At 44.5% G+C, this 15239-nt stretch overlaps 1 protein-coding gene across 1 annotated transcript; it reads right to left on the bottom strand.

Moving 5' to 3' along the window:
• Positions 1-6202: 6202 nt before the first annotated feature.
• onecutl (one cut domain, family member, like) lies at positions 6203-14458 on the bottom strand. The gene is made up of 2 exons (XM_069657078.1): positions 13429-14458; positions 6203-6513 (listed from the first exon to the last, which is right to left on the bottom strand). The coding sequence occupies exons 1-2, from the start codon at positions 14456-14458 to the stop codon at positions 6203-6205; spliced, it is 1341 nt and encodes a 446-aa protein (XP_069513179.1).
• Between the last annotated feature and the right edge of the window lie 781 nt (positions 14459-15239).

Raw genomic sequence — 15239 nt, 5'->3', positions numbered from 1 at the left:
AGCATTAAAGCTGTAAGCAAAGGGCTCCAAACTAAATGTAAATGTAAACAAATTATGTCTCCAGCTCACCAGTTAAGGTTTCATCTCATTAGTTTAATCTGTAAACGTACAAATAACAAGGTGTGCTTTCACACAGGGATTATGTGCCAGACTGTCTTGGCTGGTCCCCAATTTTTTTATATGACCATTGGACACAGCAAGGTTAGTGTTTTTCCCCTCATACTTTGTCATTCAGTTCGTGTTCAGCTAAATTTATTGGCTGTACCATCATATTTAGCGATTTCATTAATATGTGCATGAACTTTGTAATCAATATATTGAATGAAAGATTAGATGTCTAAACAGAGAATATAAAAATTGAATCATTTTAATCTCTAAAATGCAGCCAGCATGTTGTTTTAAACTCGCAGTACTTAATGTGGTTTTGTCGTGGTAAATGAAACCTTCCAAAAATGATGTGAGAGTGAATTATGACCAAATATTAAACAAAAACTTCTAATATATGTGTTTAATGTTAAGACATCATTAGGATGTAATATTTGAATATTGTCATAAAGCATTGATGTAAAATGCAAACTATGTACTGTATATGTGTCATGCAAAGACTTAAGCTACTTAAGGTAAACGTTTAAGTTCCCAGCATTCACAAACATTTGGCACAATCAAAAGCTGTCCTGGAAAACATTACAATAAATGTTAACGACTCATCCTGCATTTGGGGGCATATGCTAATTTTGTGCCCTCCCTCATAATGCACAGGATGTAGGAGCTAGCTAGACTTGACCTGGGTGGTCGCTGTGTTCGTGTTTGAACTGCAACAATATTTGCGTAAAATCCCTCCCTTGCAACTTGATTTAAAGGAAACACGTAAACATGCAGAATCAGATAACACTATAGTCGCCTTTTATGGGAACTCGGGGGGGAATTCCTGCATTTTTGATATATAAATATAATTCCATTTAAAAGCAGAGTTAAAAACAGCAACATTTTCAAAAAGATATGTCAGTGTTGGCCTTTAAAAACCCAGAAAGAGTCCTCGCTAACACCTCCAACAAGGTCAGAATAAAGTCGGCAGAGAGCAGCGTTGGGTTACAAATGAGTCATTTTTATTTTTTTAGTGCAACATCACAACAAACAATTTTCACATGAGGTATTCAAAGGGATTTTCTTTAGTTGTTGATACAAAATGTCCCACCATGATTGACGTTTAAAGTGTTGTGTATCTTTTTTTCAAAGCCTTTGGTTGGTTAGCCACATTCATTAGTAAGTCTAACACATGGACAAGAATGGCACGATAAAGCATGGTGGGTCGAGTCCAAGCTGAGGAAAGTCAGACTCAGTCAAATATAATATTTCCCTCAGCTCTTCCCCGTTTAAAGCTTTTTGTATGGATTTCATTAATTCCTACTTACAACAGTGGGATCAAACAGTATTTCAACTACACTAAACATTTTGGAAAAAACGGGTGGGAGGGGTGGCTTACAAATGTGGAAAAATAGCTTCTGTCTCCTCCGACCTTTTTTTATTTTTGGATGAGTGCTTGATTCTTGGGCTTTTCTGTTATAGCAAGTCACATGATTCTAGTTTTCGGAAAACAAGGAATAGGCAACGTTGATTACAGCAAGATCCTCCTTGCTTGGATTGTCACCTCCTTCTTTTTTTGGTCTTGAGAATGATTTTAGTTATATACAGAAAATGGATCAATGGGACACTCTAGCATACTGGACTTAAGCTTTGGCTGGACGAGGGGCCTCGTTCGGCCCCTGTTATGGATTGATTCCAGCACATTTGGTTTGGAGTAAAAGGCATGAAGAAGAGACGGATGGACAGACAAGATAGATAGATAGTTAGACAGACACCCTGACAGGATGGATTCTTTGGTTAAGGAATATCTTTGCCACACAACATCTCACACAGTTGAGGTAGATGGGTAAAGTCTTCATGTACACACAGGGGAGAGGGAAGGGACAGACAGGGGGACACTGGGGTTTACAGAGTCAAAAGACTTCCATCTGAAGACACTGCCTCATGTCAGTTTCTCAGTTCCAGGTCAACATAATACTGTTTTCGAACATAAATAGTCAGCACACGGAACCCCACTGGTGCTTTTTGAATCCTCTGAGTGCTACGGTAGCTCTGATAGGGAACTGCTAAAACTACCCATGATACATATTGATTTAGCAGTTACCCATCAATCTTTGGTTGTTGTTTTTTTTTTGGTTTATCAAAAAATTACATTTTTTTTCTGGTCTTTTTTGTCTTTTTTTTATTCTGAAAGTATATATCAGCTTTCAGTTCTGCTATTTTATTATTTCCACTCCCCTCGAAGTTGCTCTGCGACGGCCTTGGCTTCCAGACTTGTTTCTGGGTCAAATTTCTAGAAGAGCCACTAGGGGGTGCCGCAGGCTTAGATGGCAATGCGGATCACCTGCAGCAGCCAAGTAAATTCACTCCTCCTCCCGCCCGCCCGCCTCCCCTCTGTACAGAAAGGGAAGAGCTTCCCTGCTTGACAGGAGCAGAAGGTGGCTCAATACAAAAAGCTCTGTCTCCATTTTAGGCTCCCAGTCAGAGAGACAAAGAGAAACCTGAAAGGTGTCACCTCAGCTTTGATACAATGACAGTAGCGAGCAGGGGTCGGCAGAGGAGCCTCTGAGGTCTTTTATTTCTTATCCCCCCCCCCCGTACAGACTCAACTGCACACCCCCACCACCGCCCCCCCTTTGCTCTCAGCATGCTTACAATTGTTGCTCATTAAAGTTTAATTCAGCTCCATGCCCCACCACTCCAACGCCTCCTATTCCTCAAACAACCTCCCTCCCACCTTTCCTACACACACACCACTACCATCATCCTCATTCTGGATGATTCAGCCTCCTCTCTGATCTCCCCCCGCCCCCTTTGAATGCCCCCTAAAGCCCACAGGTCTGGCCAAGAGCGGACCCCAGACCAGATACCCAGAGAGGAGACGGGATGAAAAAAGCCTCCCCTTTGAAGTCTGCGAAAAAGTCGATGGCCTCTTTCATGACCGCCCGTCTTTCAAGTGCACGCTGTGAAGGGGGCCCTGGCAATCCGCCCCTTCCAATGTTAAAGACAGAGAAAGAGAGAGAAAAAAAGAGAGAGAGAGACTGTGTGGAAAACGGCCAAGCTATCCTCGCCACTCTTTGGCAGCGTTTACACAGGGGTCAGAGAATCGGGTCTTGAGTAATTTTTCTCCTGATCTCGGCATCCACGATGCAGAATGCTGACAAATCAAATCACTTCTGCCTGTACAAGTTGCTGGAGGAACCCTAAGAAAAACTTTGAACAAACCCCAAGAACCCCACATGGTCGGGAATGAACCCAAACACTCTTAGATGGCAAGGGACAAACCCCAACACTTGAAGCCTTGCAACAAAATCTACAAGGTGAGAAACCAACTCTTAGGCTTCAAGACATTGACTTTGTACTTCTAGGGATCCGAGAGGCCTCACTATCAAATCAGAAATCCACAGAAGATGAACAACAACTCAGAAGAACCCAAGAAGGCAAGAGACAACCCCTTACATCCCAAAAGAGCAGGAACAAATCCTTAAGTCTTCAGAACCCCTGGATCATGAACCCAAGATCCCCAGGAATGAGGAACACACCTTTATAACCCAACAAGACCAGTATGAACCCTAATAACTTCAGAACCCAGAACAGAACCCAGAAGAAGAATCCCAAAGGTCCAAGAACAAACCCTAAGACCTTCAGAACTCCGGGCACATAAATCTAAGATCCCCAGACATTAAGAACACGCTTTCAAAACCCTAGAAGACCAGAAACGAACCCTAAGACCTCCAGAACCCAAGGTACAAAAAACCAAGATCCCTCAAAGTCTAAGAGTCCTTGCAATCAAATCAGAGATCCAAAGAGGATGAGGGACAACCCAGAAAGAACCCGAGTAGGCCAGACACAAACCCAAAGACCCTAAAAGGCCAGGAACAATTCCCAAGACCTTCAGAACGTTAGGTACATAAACCCAAGACCTCCAGAAATGAGGAACCCACCTTTAAAACCCCAAAGGTCAGAGGATGAACCTTACGAACCCTATTGGAACTGAGACAACTGGCAGAAGGGCTTGGCATGTGGAGGACGGTGAGATCACACTGAGTTGGACATAGACAGGAGTGTCTGCGCTGCACTGGGGAGGGGGGCTGGTGAGAGAGATGGGGGTGGGGGGGGGGTCACAACCATGCATTTCCCCAGGCAGACACACTGTACGCATGTTTGCATGTGACCCTGAAGGACTTGCACTTAATGGGGCCTTCAGACGGCGCTTTAAGTGGGTCCCCAGACACTTTACACTCTCCGCCAGATGGCATTGGTCTGAACACAACTTTACAAGCAACCTGTGAACCTATGGGATGCCACATCATAATTATTATCATTATTATTGTTATTATTCATAGTATTATTAATTATAAATATTATCACAACATTCAAACAAGCTTTGGCCTTGGCGTTAAGAGCTGACCGCAGAGACATTTGCAAAAGTAAAGAAATCCCCGTTTTCCTACAAAAAACAAAAACAAAGGCCAGGCCTTGAAGATAGAGAGATACGTAACATCACTGGGTAGGTCGGGCTGGACCGGGTCGGGATCGGGTACTGGGTTTAGGGATTCAGGCCGTACATTCAGGGAGGCAATGTTAATCTTTGGTATTACGATGGGATTCTACAGCTAAAAGTGCCCATCAGAAAAAGTCTTCAGTTTCACACAGACATACAGAGCATTGTTAAATAAATACTTACAGTATATAGATAGCATAAATAAATAACCAAATAAATAGAGAGAGGAAAGAAAAAGGGAAAACAATAAATACACAAATGCAGTAATAAATACATTGATCAGATCAGCAATTGCATTTGAAACATTCTTGGTTTGATTTAACTATTGGCTATAAGGAGGCATGTTAAAGCCGTTCCTTTGTGGACCAAAAAAATGACCTTGTACGTCAGCAGGGCTGAAACAAACTACCCCGCACTTCCAACGTGTTTTCTATAAATAGAGCGATGTGCTTGAAATCTGTACAAAAAAGGGCTGAAAGAATCACATTCCTCCATTTTCTAGACATCTGTAAAAAAAGATTTCGTAATGGAGCAGAGGTGTGTACAGTAGTTTGGAAATGAGTGGAAAAAATACTACAATGTCACTATACATTGTGTCAGGTGTATCTCTTCCCCGTGGACCTTTGTTCAAAGGTTTTTTTCTTTTTTTGGCTTGATTTTGAGTCAAAAGATGGCTGTGGAGCTTTCTTTTGGAAGCTCACGTAGAGTCTTAACCTAGACAGTTGCACCAATAAGTCTGTTTTTGCTTCTTGTGTTTATTGATTCTGTCCTGGCGTACGGCAAGATGCACTGCGGTTCCCCCTTGAAAACTCTGATTCATTCAAAGTGGGACCGTCTTCACAAAATACAGGAAAGGCTCCTGTTGACGGAAAATGATTGACATCTGGGAGTCACGGACGCTACAGAACCCTCCTGATAATTCCAGGCTCCGAACTTGGAACAAAGCCATACAGTCCTTGGAACCATCAAGGACACATGCTAAGAAAGGGGAGTAGGTTCTTGAGGAAAAAAAAAAAGTGAAGTTGAAAAAAATGCCTTTTCTTCCTCTTTCACTTTGATTCTTGAGGAAAAAACAAGAGCATAAGAACGTTAGGGGAGGGAGGGGTTAACGTCTTTGGATGATGGTGAACACTTTTGATTAAGAAGTTACACAATGGAGCTCTCCAGATGTGAGCAAACGGCACCTCTTGATTCTTCACGTTTGGAGAGATGACTATAGATTTGAAGGTACACCAAAATATGCTTTCTCCTGATTTGTAATACCCTCATTATCTCTAAATCTAGATAATTAAAATAATGCGATGAGATGGCGTCTATGTAAGGGTGTGACTCGTCTTTGAGTCAAATCATCTTTGCACCCTTGACTATACAAGCAGAACCTCACATCCTGCGCTCATATCACTCTGGGTATCGCCCCCTTCTATTTCAAGGGAGCGATCGACTTTGGTTTGGGAAAATGCTTCGTCTTCATAAAATCATCTGTAATAGCTGGCTCCGTCACTCCTTCTGATAACGAGGAGGACATTTATTACGGCTGATCTCTGCCTAGACCAGTCTATGTGCCCCCTTGCTCCCTCGGCGCCCTCCCCACCGCACCTCCACGGCGGTCCGTCATCATGCCGTGCTGCAGGACACTGCGGAGGAGGAAACGCTGGAGCCCGAGGAACCCGTGGAGGAGGGACGGCCCTCATCTGCCCACTTGTTGAGGTTGCGTCGGCGGGCGTTCATGAAGAAGTTGCTGACAGTGGAGAGCTCCAGGCCCAGCTGCTGGGAGATGGTGACCTGCAGCTCTTTGGTCGGGCGGTGGTTCTCCCTGAAGATGGCCAGGAGCGTGCGCCGCTGCAGGTCCGTGAACACCAGCCTGGTGCGCTTGGGGCCCTGGTTGCGTTCCAGCTTGCTCTGCTCCTGCTCCTTCCGCTTGCAGGCTGCAGGCACACGGATAAAGGATGAATTAAAAAAAGGAAAGGGGAAACAGGTTAGCTAACAGACTGGCTCTCTAACTAGGACAAATGGATTAAGCTGAGGTAAAGTGGATTTGTTGAAAGAAAACAGATTAGCTAAGCAACTTTGATTAGTTAAAAGAGATGAATCAGCAACTTGTTTCATTGTGCAGTAAGGGAATCAAGATGTTCAACCTATCACATCTTATTGCCAGTGAGCTGCTGTAGGCGGCTGGGATAAAACAGATAGCTACACCCAGTCCAAAGCTCTTCATGGTTTTTATCATGATCAAACAGCATGCATTTTTACATGCAGCTGGCCTGAAGACAAATGCTAAATCTGATGTTGTTATCCACTGACAGCGGCTAGTTTCCCAAAAACCTTACCGCAGTCAGAGTTCTCATTGTGCACAAGGGCCAACGAGATCAACAGCAATCATTCTTTTTCTTTAGCTACAATCTAATTATGCAATTTATTTATCGTAACAAGTGACATGTAAATCTGTGAAAGCAGAGGTCCCCAATCTTTCAGAACATGTACCACCTGCACCAAACCAAAGTCAAAGTACTACTACACTGCAGATAGCAACAATGTGACAATAAATGAGCCACCTCCACAATAATAATGATTATAATTATTATTATCATATTTTATTATTAAATGAATAATAATGATAATTATACCATTACAGTGATTTTAATGAGCCTGTTTCTTGATTGTTTTTGGACCTTTATGGCTGACGAGTTACGCTCCTAGTTCATGCTACATTGGACATAACGTAGCACGTGGTTTTTAAAATGTTTAAATTATTAACTACAATTTTAACATCATTAAAATGTTATGCTAATACTTGGGCCACTTGGAGTGCAACTGTTCAACCTTTTAGCAAGGACCTTGTGTGCCTCTGTACTTTTAAGTTTATGTCTGCTTTACATTTGAACCTGCACACTTAATAATTTGCATACAGAGGCAGAGAGGAAATAACACTGAGGCCAAAACATCAGAACGTTCAGATAACCACTCCAGACTATGAAATTGATTTTTAACTTCTTGAAACTGTATTTTAAATAAAATGTTTGCTAAAGTTGTCTTATTTTATTCAGGCTATGCCTTACTCACTCAGAGAATATGCGTTGTTTCTGTGTTTGTTATTCATGCTGTTGTCCACAGAGGATGAAAACGGTCATTATTTCTTACTAAATTAGCGCAGAGTCAAAGTTGGCCTTATTCAAACTTTTCAGTCGGCCTCAGAGGTGACGAAGTCTTGTTGTCTTTTGTTTTTTAATGTCAGTCTCACACCAACCAACAAAAGAAAAAAACAGGGTCTGGGTTAAACACCACTGTAGCTGCGGCAGCCCGCCCAATTATATAATCAATATTTCCTCACAAAAAGTCTGAGATTAAAAAAAAAAAAATTACCCTGCAAAAAAAAAGAAAGCAGCAGTTTGGTTCAGTGAGGAAGAAAAATAGCCCGATGTGCGTGGGCTGAGCTCAGATCCATTTTGAGAATCAGACGAGCATTTTGAATTCTGGCTGCATGTTCCTCTGCATATCCATCGCTGAACCTTTCCCCTCTAACACGCTGTAATTCTGTATTTACAGGAAACACAACACCAACCTTATGCCTTTGTGTACCCAGCCAACTTCCCATCCCCTCCCTACCCCCCCCTCTCCTCTCTCTCTCTCTCTCTGTCCATCTCCTTCCACTTCCTCTCTTCCCTTTCCCTTAGTGGACACTTCAACATCATTAGTTTCTCATAAAAGTCATTTACATGTGGCGGCAGTGAGTGAGTAATAATCACTTTAGGGGGAACTAATTTATTTTCTATTAAAGGCGGGTTACGTCAGGGGTGAGTGAAACAAGCAGAGTCGGCATTGCCCTCGGTGTTTAGAAGCCTTAAGTGGACTAAAACATATTTGGGGGGAGTCGTGCAATTACCTAAATGCACACTTTTAAGAGGTTTCAATCAGCACTGTGCGGCTGAGCGACTGTTTTGCTGATGGTATCAAATGAGTTTGTAAGAGTAAGCACTGGTGCATGTGCACACAACACACAAATAATCACACACTCACACTCAGGGAGGAGCAGTGGTTTAGTGCAGATGCTGGATGTTAGTGAATACTGGCCTTGAGAAACAGAATCGGTTTCTCTATGAAATATGTGTTATTTAGTATTTATCTATTTTATAACAACCCCTGTATTTAGTTTAGAGTTAGATTCGGATGTTTCAGAAGCCTTTACATCTCCAGAATATTCAGTGTTTGGGTTACATTGAATCCTAAGACATTTTAAGCATTAAAAAAGCCAAAGAAAACATTCACTGTAAAATATTTTCATGTAAATATCATTTTTATGTAGAAGAAAAGCCTCAAATGTTCCAGTAAACAAAATCTGCCAGGATACTAAAATTATTTCCGACTAAGCTGAACCTTTTTAGAAGCATTTTCCAGAAATGAATGAAAAAAACATCATCAACCCTCTTTAGAAAGAATCTTTCCAATAGGAATATTTCTCTACTGATAGATATCTTCCTTTGTTTTAAGAAAACAAGCTTGATTGAACTCCATTATTGGCAACAATGACTTGATTAAATAGAGATATCAGCCAGCAGCAACCTTGAAACCACATATTTTAAACCCTAACGCACACACAGACACAATCATGCTACAAACATACATTATATAAACCACAGATGCCCTCAAAACAGCACTGACAAGATCGATTGATTGGCTTACATCTCCCCATTGAGAAACATCTCACACAGCGCGGACTGCTGCTGATGTTTACTGTATGACCGCCTCTTCAAACTCACAGCGGCAAATTTCTCCCATTAGCGAAGCGCTTGAGAAATAAGTGTGACCTTACTGGCAGCTCTTCCACGCGAGTGCCATCACAACAGCGGCATCACAGCCGGGGCGGGAGCCATGCGAGTGCACGGTCGGGCTTTGATTGCTTTGACATCCAGCCGAGTTTGTGAAACTTAAGCACTCAACTGGACATGAATAAATCTGATTTCCTCGAGTATGTTCTCCTCTAAAATCATTATCTGAAGGAAATGTTTTGACTCGGGGATGCGCTCTTGTCAACTTGAGATTACAGGTGCCTGTTAGCTTTTAGGCATCCAGAGCTCGTTTGCATTTCTGAGAGTTATCGAACCACGTCTCATTAAAATCTGAACAGGCCAAGATGTCAGCGGCATGTCAATATCACTACAAGTGAAATTATTTTTCTCTCCCCAAATGCTACATTTTTCACGGGCGTTACACCATCTCCACCATCAATATTTCTGGGCTGGGGGTTGGGAGGAGGTGGTGCTGCTGCAGCTATGGATGGTATATACGGTGGTGCACTCTCAGCTCATGTAGTAATGAAAGGAATGACATGATAGTGCTGGCTAGCTTGCTTGTAGTGCGGATTTATGGCTTGTTGGAGGAGTCAGGGTGTCCTGACGCTCTCCTCCTCCTCCTCCATCCCATCCTCGGCGCTCTCCCTCTCTCCCTTCCTGACGATCATAACGCCGACCATTAAGTAAATGCTTCCTTATGCTGTAATCATGTGTAAAAGGCTCACAATTACCATGCTATAAATCCCCGACGCTGGGGCTACTCCTGGAGACATAAATATTCCCCTATAGGCTTCTTATGATCGTGGGAACAGCCCCTAATCATGATGTATGCCCCTGTCTCGTGTTGCTGAAACGTGATCGAAAGCCCTTTCCCTACCCCCCGGCGTCTCAACCTACACCCCCCCACCCACCCTCCTCTTCATCCTCCTCCTAGCCAGAACACCCCCACCACCCCCTCCCTCCTGCACCCCCTCAGCCCCCCAGCCCACCCCCTGCTGATTTCTTGGGCCAGGGGCTGATAGAAATTATTGATTAAATCTGTGCAGCTCAGACTCCTCGACCCACAGAGGCTGGTTAACCCCTTCAGCGCCGGAGAAGCTGCAAGAGCCAGATAAAAAAAACAAAAAAAACAACAAAACAACCGTGTTTGTTAGGTGCTGCGCAGCTGTAAGGCCACGTCGGCCTGTTTACAATTGCTGATATGTAAATGGAATCGGCTCTGACCTTTGAGCCCGGCTGGCAGAATGTGGACTGTACGCAGCGAGAGGTGGACGAGGCTTTGTGGCTTTCATTACTGTGGGGGTGGTGCAGGCACTGGAGCCGACACGTAAACCGCATTGACCTTTCTTATTCATTTAGACCTTTAGTCAAGGGCTTCGGCCATCATCTTTAAAGTTATAGTCTGATCCCCCCTCCTTCCCCACTCCTTGACTTTAAGTGTCGAAGCATAGGCTGTGTGGTCTTTATCCCGCCTTCTTCTAAATCCTGATTGCCTCCTCCACAGCCTGAGGTTGGGCTAGAGATGCATCTCATATACAGTAATCCATAGAGTATACACACACACACACACACACACACACACACACACACGGAGAAAAAAACACAAGATACTGCGGATAAATCCGAGGGATCACCTCCTCCGTGTTTTGCAAAATGTCTCTGCAGAAAGACAATTATTTGAGAAGACAAAATGGCAGCAGCTACCTTCAATAATTACTGTGAGAGCTCTGCAGCACTCCGTATAGAAAAGACAGTTATGGAAATAACAAAGAGCTGCTGGCTGACACTGAAGGGCCTTCTATGTATTTAAGCGAGTGCTGCATTAAGGAGGATCATCTTAAAACTTGAGGCGTGAAGCAGAGAGCACTCGAGCTATCTTCAGACCGGAGAGCACAGGGCACCGCGCATTCTAATTCCAGTCTCGATTTGCCGATGCGGCCGAGGTGTGTGTGGGCAAGGCGTGCTGCTCTTTCCCATGGAAATCAATAGAGGCTTGTAATTAAACAAAAGGGGGTTGGCCAAGAGGGGGGAAAAACACAACAACCCCCTTCGGAAAGTAGGTTATGTAGAAAAGTGCCGAGCTGTCCAAATTGTGGCTTCTTTGCCAAGAACTAAATATGCAATTTTCAGAGTGTGTGGGGGCAGCGAGAGAGCAGCATCGTCAAACATTAGCACACTTCTCTGTGTAGGGACCTTAATTTTTTATGAGTCTGATTGATCGGCTGCTCGGACTTGGAGGACTGACTCGTTAAAATAACGTCTGTGTTTGTAAAGGAGGAAACAAGGATGCTGGAAATAAAGAAAGAATGATTGATGATCAGAACAAAGGGGCTGTTTTATCATGAGGAAGATTGGGTTTTTGTGTGGCAGGGAGAGGCGTTTTGCATACAAAGCATTCACACGTCGCAGGATTGGCTTCATCAAACCACAATTCTGTCAAATGATAGAACAAAACCAGGAGATAAGTCAGCTTAAGATAAGAGGGTTTGGGGTGTGATTGCTGTAACGTTTTGCTGAATGGAGGATGTACACATGTGCTCTCAGAGCCGAACAATCAAAGATCAATAATTGTGAAGGGATTGCAAGAGTGCACAATCATTACCTATGAACCCTATTGTGTTGTTGGGCTTAATCAGTCGAGCTGCTGACAGAGAGCGAAAAGCAGTGATCAACTGGGCAGGCTCACACACACGTAGCGCTCACAGACCCCCGCAGTGAGCACACCACTTGCAGATACACACACACACGCACACACTGGTCCATGCTCGTCTCGTATTACTGTGTTCACTTGGATCTCTTTCTGTGCTCCGTGTATCAGATGGGCCCTCGGTCCCTGTGGAGGGACAACACTGTAACACGGCACTGTACAGCGTGCTGTCGTGTCTTCTGCCCACATCCCCGAAGAATATTAAATGTCAAGCAGCAGATTACAATGTGCCTTTCAAAAAAATCTTTACCCTGTGAAATCTGTATAAATACTACAAGGCCTGAACAAATGATTTTTAGACTCCATTGATTTCTTATTTTTCATACTAATTTAAGTTTAGAAAATGCAAAAAAAATAGTAAAAAAGGGAGCGTTATTAATTCTTTGAGCCAAAAATTACGTCCTAAAATTGCTGATTTTGTTGGACCAGAAAGTCCAGAACCCGAAAAAATAAAACAGAAAAATGAATAAAATTCTCACCATTTAAGAAGCTGGAATGAGCTAACATTTAGCATTTTAGATTTACAGGTGAATTTTATGAACTGATTATCCAGAAAGAAGTCAATTAATTTCCTGACGGTGCACTAATCGATTCAGCCCTCATGATTACATTTCAGCAGCAACATCTTGTTTTCCAGATGTGCAGAATCTCGTGCGAGGTGCTGCCTCGCAGCAGAACAACATTTGTATTTAGCCGCGCAGTAATTGCCTTGGTGACGACGTTGATAAAAGACGTCTGGCAAAGGCTCAAGTCTAATTTGCATCAGCTACCTTGCCAAGTCAACTTCAGCCGCGCGCTGAGCAGATATAAATCACTGCTCGAATTAATCAATCGCTCCAGAGTGGCATATCTGCACAAATTATTTTGTGGGCTCAAAAGCGATTAAATTGCCCGCCGCTGCTCACGCTGATCTTCATGGTTCATTTAAGAAGAGGGCAAATGTCTGTGGCTTTTTTATTGTAGCTACTGTACTAATCAATAGGAGCTGTTTGGGAGCAAAGTAAACAAAGGAACGGCACATATGGCCCCTTTTCTTTCTCAAACTGACCTCAATGTGCTGCTAAGTTCTTATTACCCCGGCTGTTGAGACAATAGACGAACCAGTGGAACATTCACAGTGGTGTGAAGGAGGGAAACATCAGTATGATGCTTTTCCTCATGTCTCAACCTGAGCTGCATACTGAGTGCTGGAGAGGAGTTTTTTTTTTTTAGAAGACATGGAGAAGGAAGGTGTTTGGGGAAAACAAATGTAGAGAGTGTGTGTGTTTGTTGTTGTGGTTTCTGTATGAGAGTGTGTGTGTGTGTGTGTGTGTGAGAGGGAGATAGAGAGCAAAGCCTGATCTTACCCTCTAGCCGGAGCGAGGCCATTCTTTGAAACTCGGGCTCCTGCAGCCAGCGGGACATCCTCTTAAAGGTCTCGCGGCCGGACTTGAGCTTGCCCCAGGGCTTGGGGTTCCTCAGGAGGTCAGACAGCGTGCCCTGTGACCTACACAGTACCCTCTCGGCGAAGATGGCCTGGGGGATGCTGTACCTCTTCAGCTCGGTGATGATCCTCTGGGCCACGTCCCGGGTGTTGATCTCCTCCCCAGCGCCGCCCCCTCCTCCGCCCGGCAGCATGCCCTCTCCGGGCGAGGATGCGGCGGACGAAGAGGAGTGCAGGTGCTCGGACATCTTGGAGGCCTGCTGGCTCGGGTGATGATGGGGCTGGTAGTGCTGGCTGTACAGGTGAGGGTGGTGGCTTGGTGGGTGCTGGTGAGCCTCCATTTTGTTCAGCTGATGCCCCACTGACACATCACCTCCTCCAAGGCCTGGTGGAGACATCTCACGTCCAAAATCTGATGTCCTGCAGAAGAGGCTCCCACCGTGGACGTCATAGCCGCCGTGGAGCATCTGACCGGCATTGCCATTGGGGCTGCCATAGCCGTGCATGGAGGAGCCCAGGCCTGAGCCTGTGGAGGGGGGCGAGAGGGTTTGAGACATGGCGAGGTCCTTGCCATAGGGGTTGTAGAAGTTGGTACTGAGGTGTGCCCGGTCCTCGCGCATGAGGGTAAAGCTGCCGATGACATTGCTGACGGGGAGGCAGGGGTGGTGGTGATGGTGGTGGTGGAACTTGTCATCGAAGGGCTGCAGGGGGGTCAGGGTGGTGTAGGTGCTGCCAGAGCTGGACGGGGAGTCACCACTGTAGCCCAGCGCGGACATGGAGTGATCGAAGCCTGGTGGACGGGGCTCATGCTCCAGAGACATGGAGGGTCCCCCGAGGGAAGGCCTGGGGAAAGCAGCTGAAAGGTCCCGCGAGTGCAGCATGGCCCTGCCGTCCTGGCTGTGAGCCAGCTCCGAGTGGCTGTGGAGGGACATCTCCCCTAGACCCCCATCCATCTTCAATTTCAACAAATAAATGTGCACTTCTCGCCCTGTGTTGTTGTTGCTCTTCTCTTGTTATTGTTGTTCAACAGCCGCGCTAGCTAGTCTGGAAGGTCTCTTGTTACACCAGACTATGGATTTATTGATTTGTGAATTAATTGATTTCCGGGCTTATGGGGTGTCTAATTAATTATCTGATAACGTTAAGTACTGTCTTCAAACTCCCTCAAACTCCAGGAAAACGAGTTTGCAGCAGCATCAGGAGCTCTGGCTGTGATTTTTATTCTCTCTTGTGCATCAGCACTCTGCTCTCTTGTCTCTTTGGTGTGTTCCTCGGCAGAAGCCTCGCTTTGTGCCTGCGTGAGACAAGACAAGCGCTGTTACTCCGCTGTATTTAAACTTTCATCGCTACAGGGAAGAAAAACAACCGAAAAGCGTTTGTTTTCTCAGCCCAACACATGAATTTACTCTCGTGCATCACAAATAAGAACAATAATAGAAGCATTTAATCAATTTGGCTCCCACCTCACGCGGAACACATGAGAAAACAACGATAACAGTTTTTTAATCACCTCTACCAAACCTCATTCTAGAAACTGCTATTTTTCGCTCTAATGCAAAGTTATGAATACAGACTTAGCGCGCATGCGAACAGGCGAATATTAGCAGTGCGTTTGCATATTTACACCACATGTAATGAATCTGAACGAATCCGTAACTAAACTACCAAACATGATGGCGATTCAGGGAAAAAATCCTCGACATGTGAAGGTTTATAGAAATCCAGAATCCTACC

The sequence above is a fragment of the Semicossyphus pulcher genome, unplaced genomic scaffold (genome assembly GCF_022749685.1).
Source record: "Semicossyphus pulcher isolate SPU_LCO1_2020_fin unplaced genomic scaffold, fSemPul1.0.p SCAF_9, whole genome shotgun sequence".
Classification (NCBI taxonomy): Eukaryota; Metazoa; Chordata; class Actinopteri; order Labriformes; family Labridae; genus Semicossyphus; species Semicossyphus pulcher.
The sequence above is the reverse complement of the archived record's forward strand: the minus strand, read 5'-3'. Positions and strand labels throughout refer to the sequence as shown.

Excerpts from the sequence above, each read along its gene's own strand:
- onecutl (XM_069657078.1), bottom strand. The coding sequence starts at position 14,458 with ATGGATGGGGGTCTAGGGGAGATGTCCCTCCACAGCCACTCGGAGCTG. Across the intron at positions 6,514-13,428 it reads GGCCTCGCTCCGGCTAGAGG|CCTGCAAGCGGAAGGAGCAG; the intron begins GTAAGATCAGGC and ends GTGTGCCTGCAG.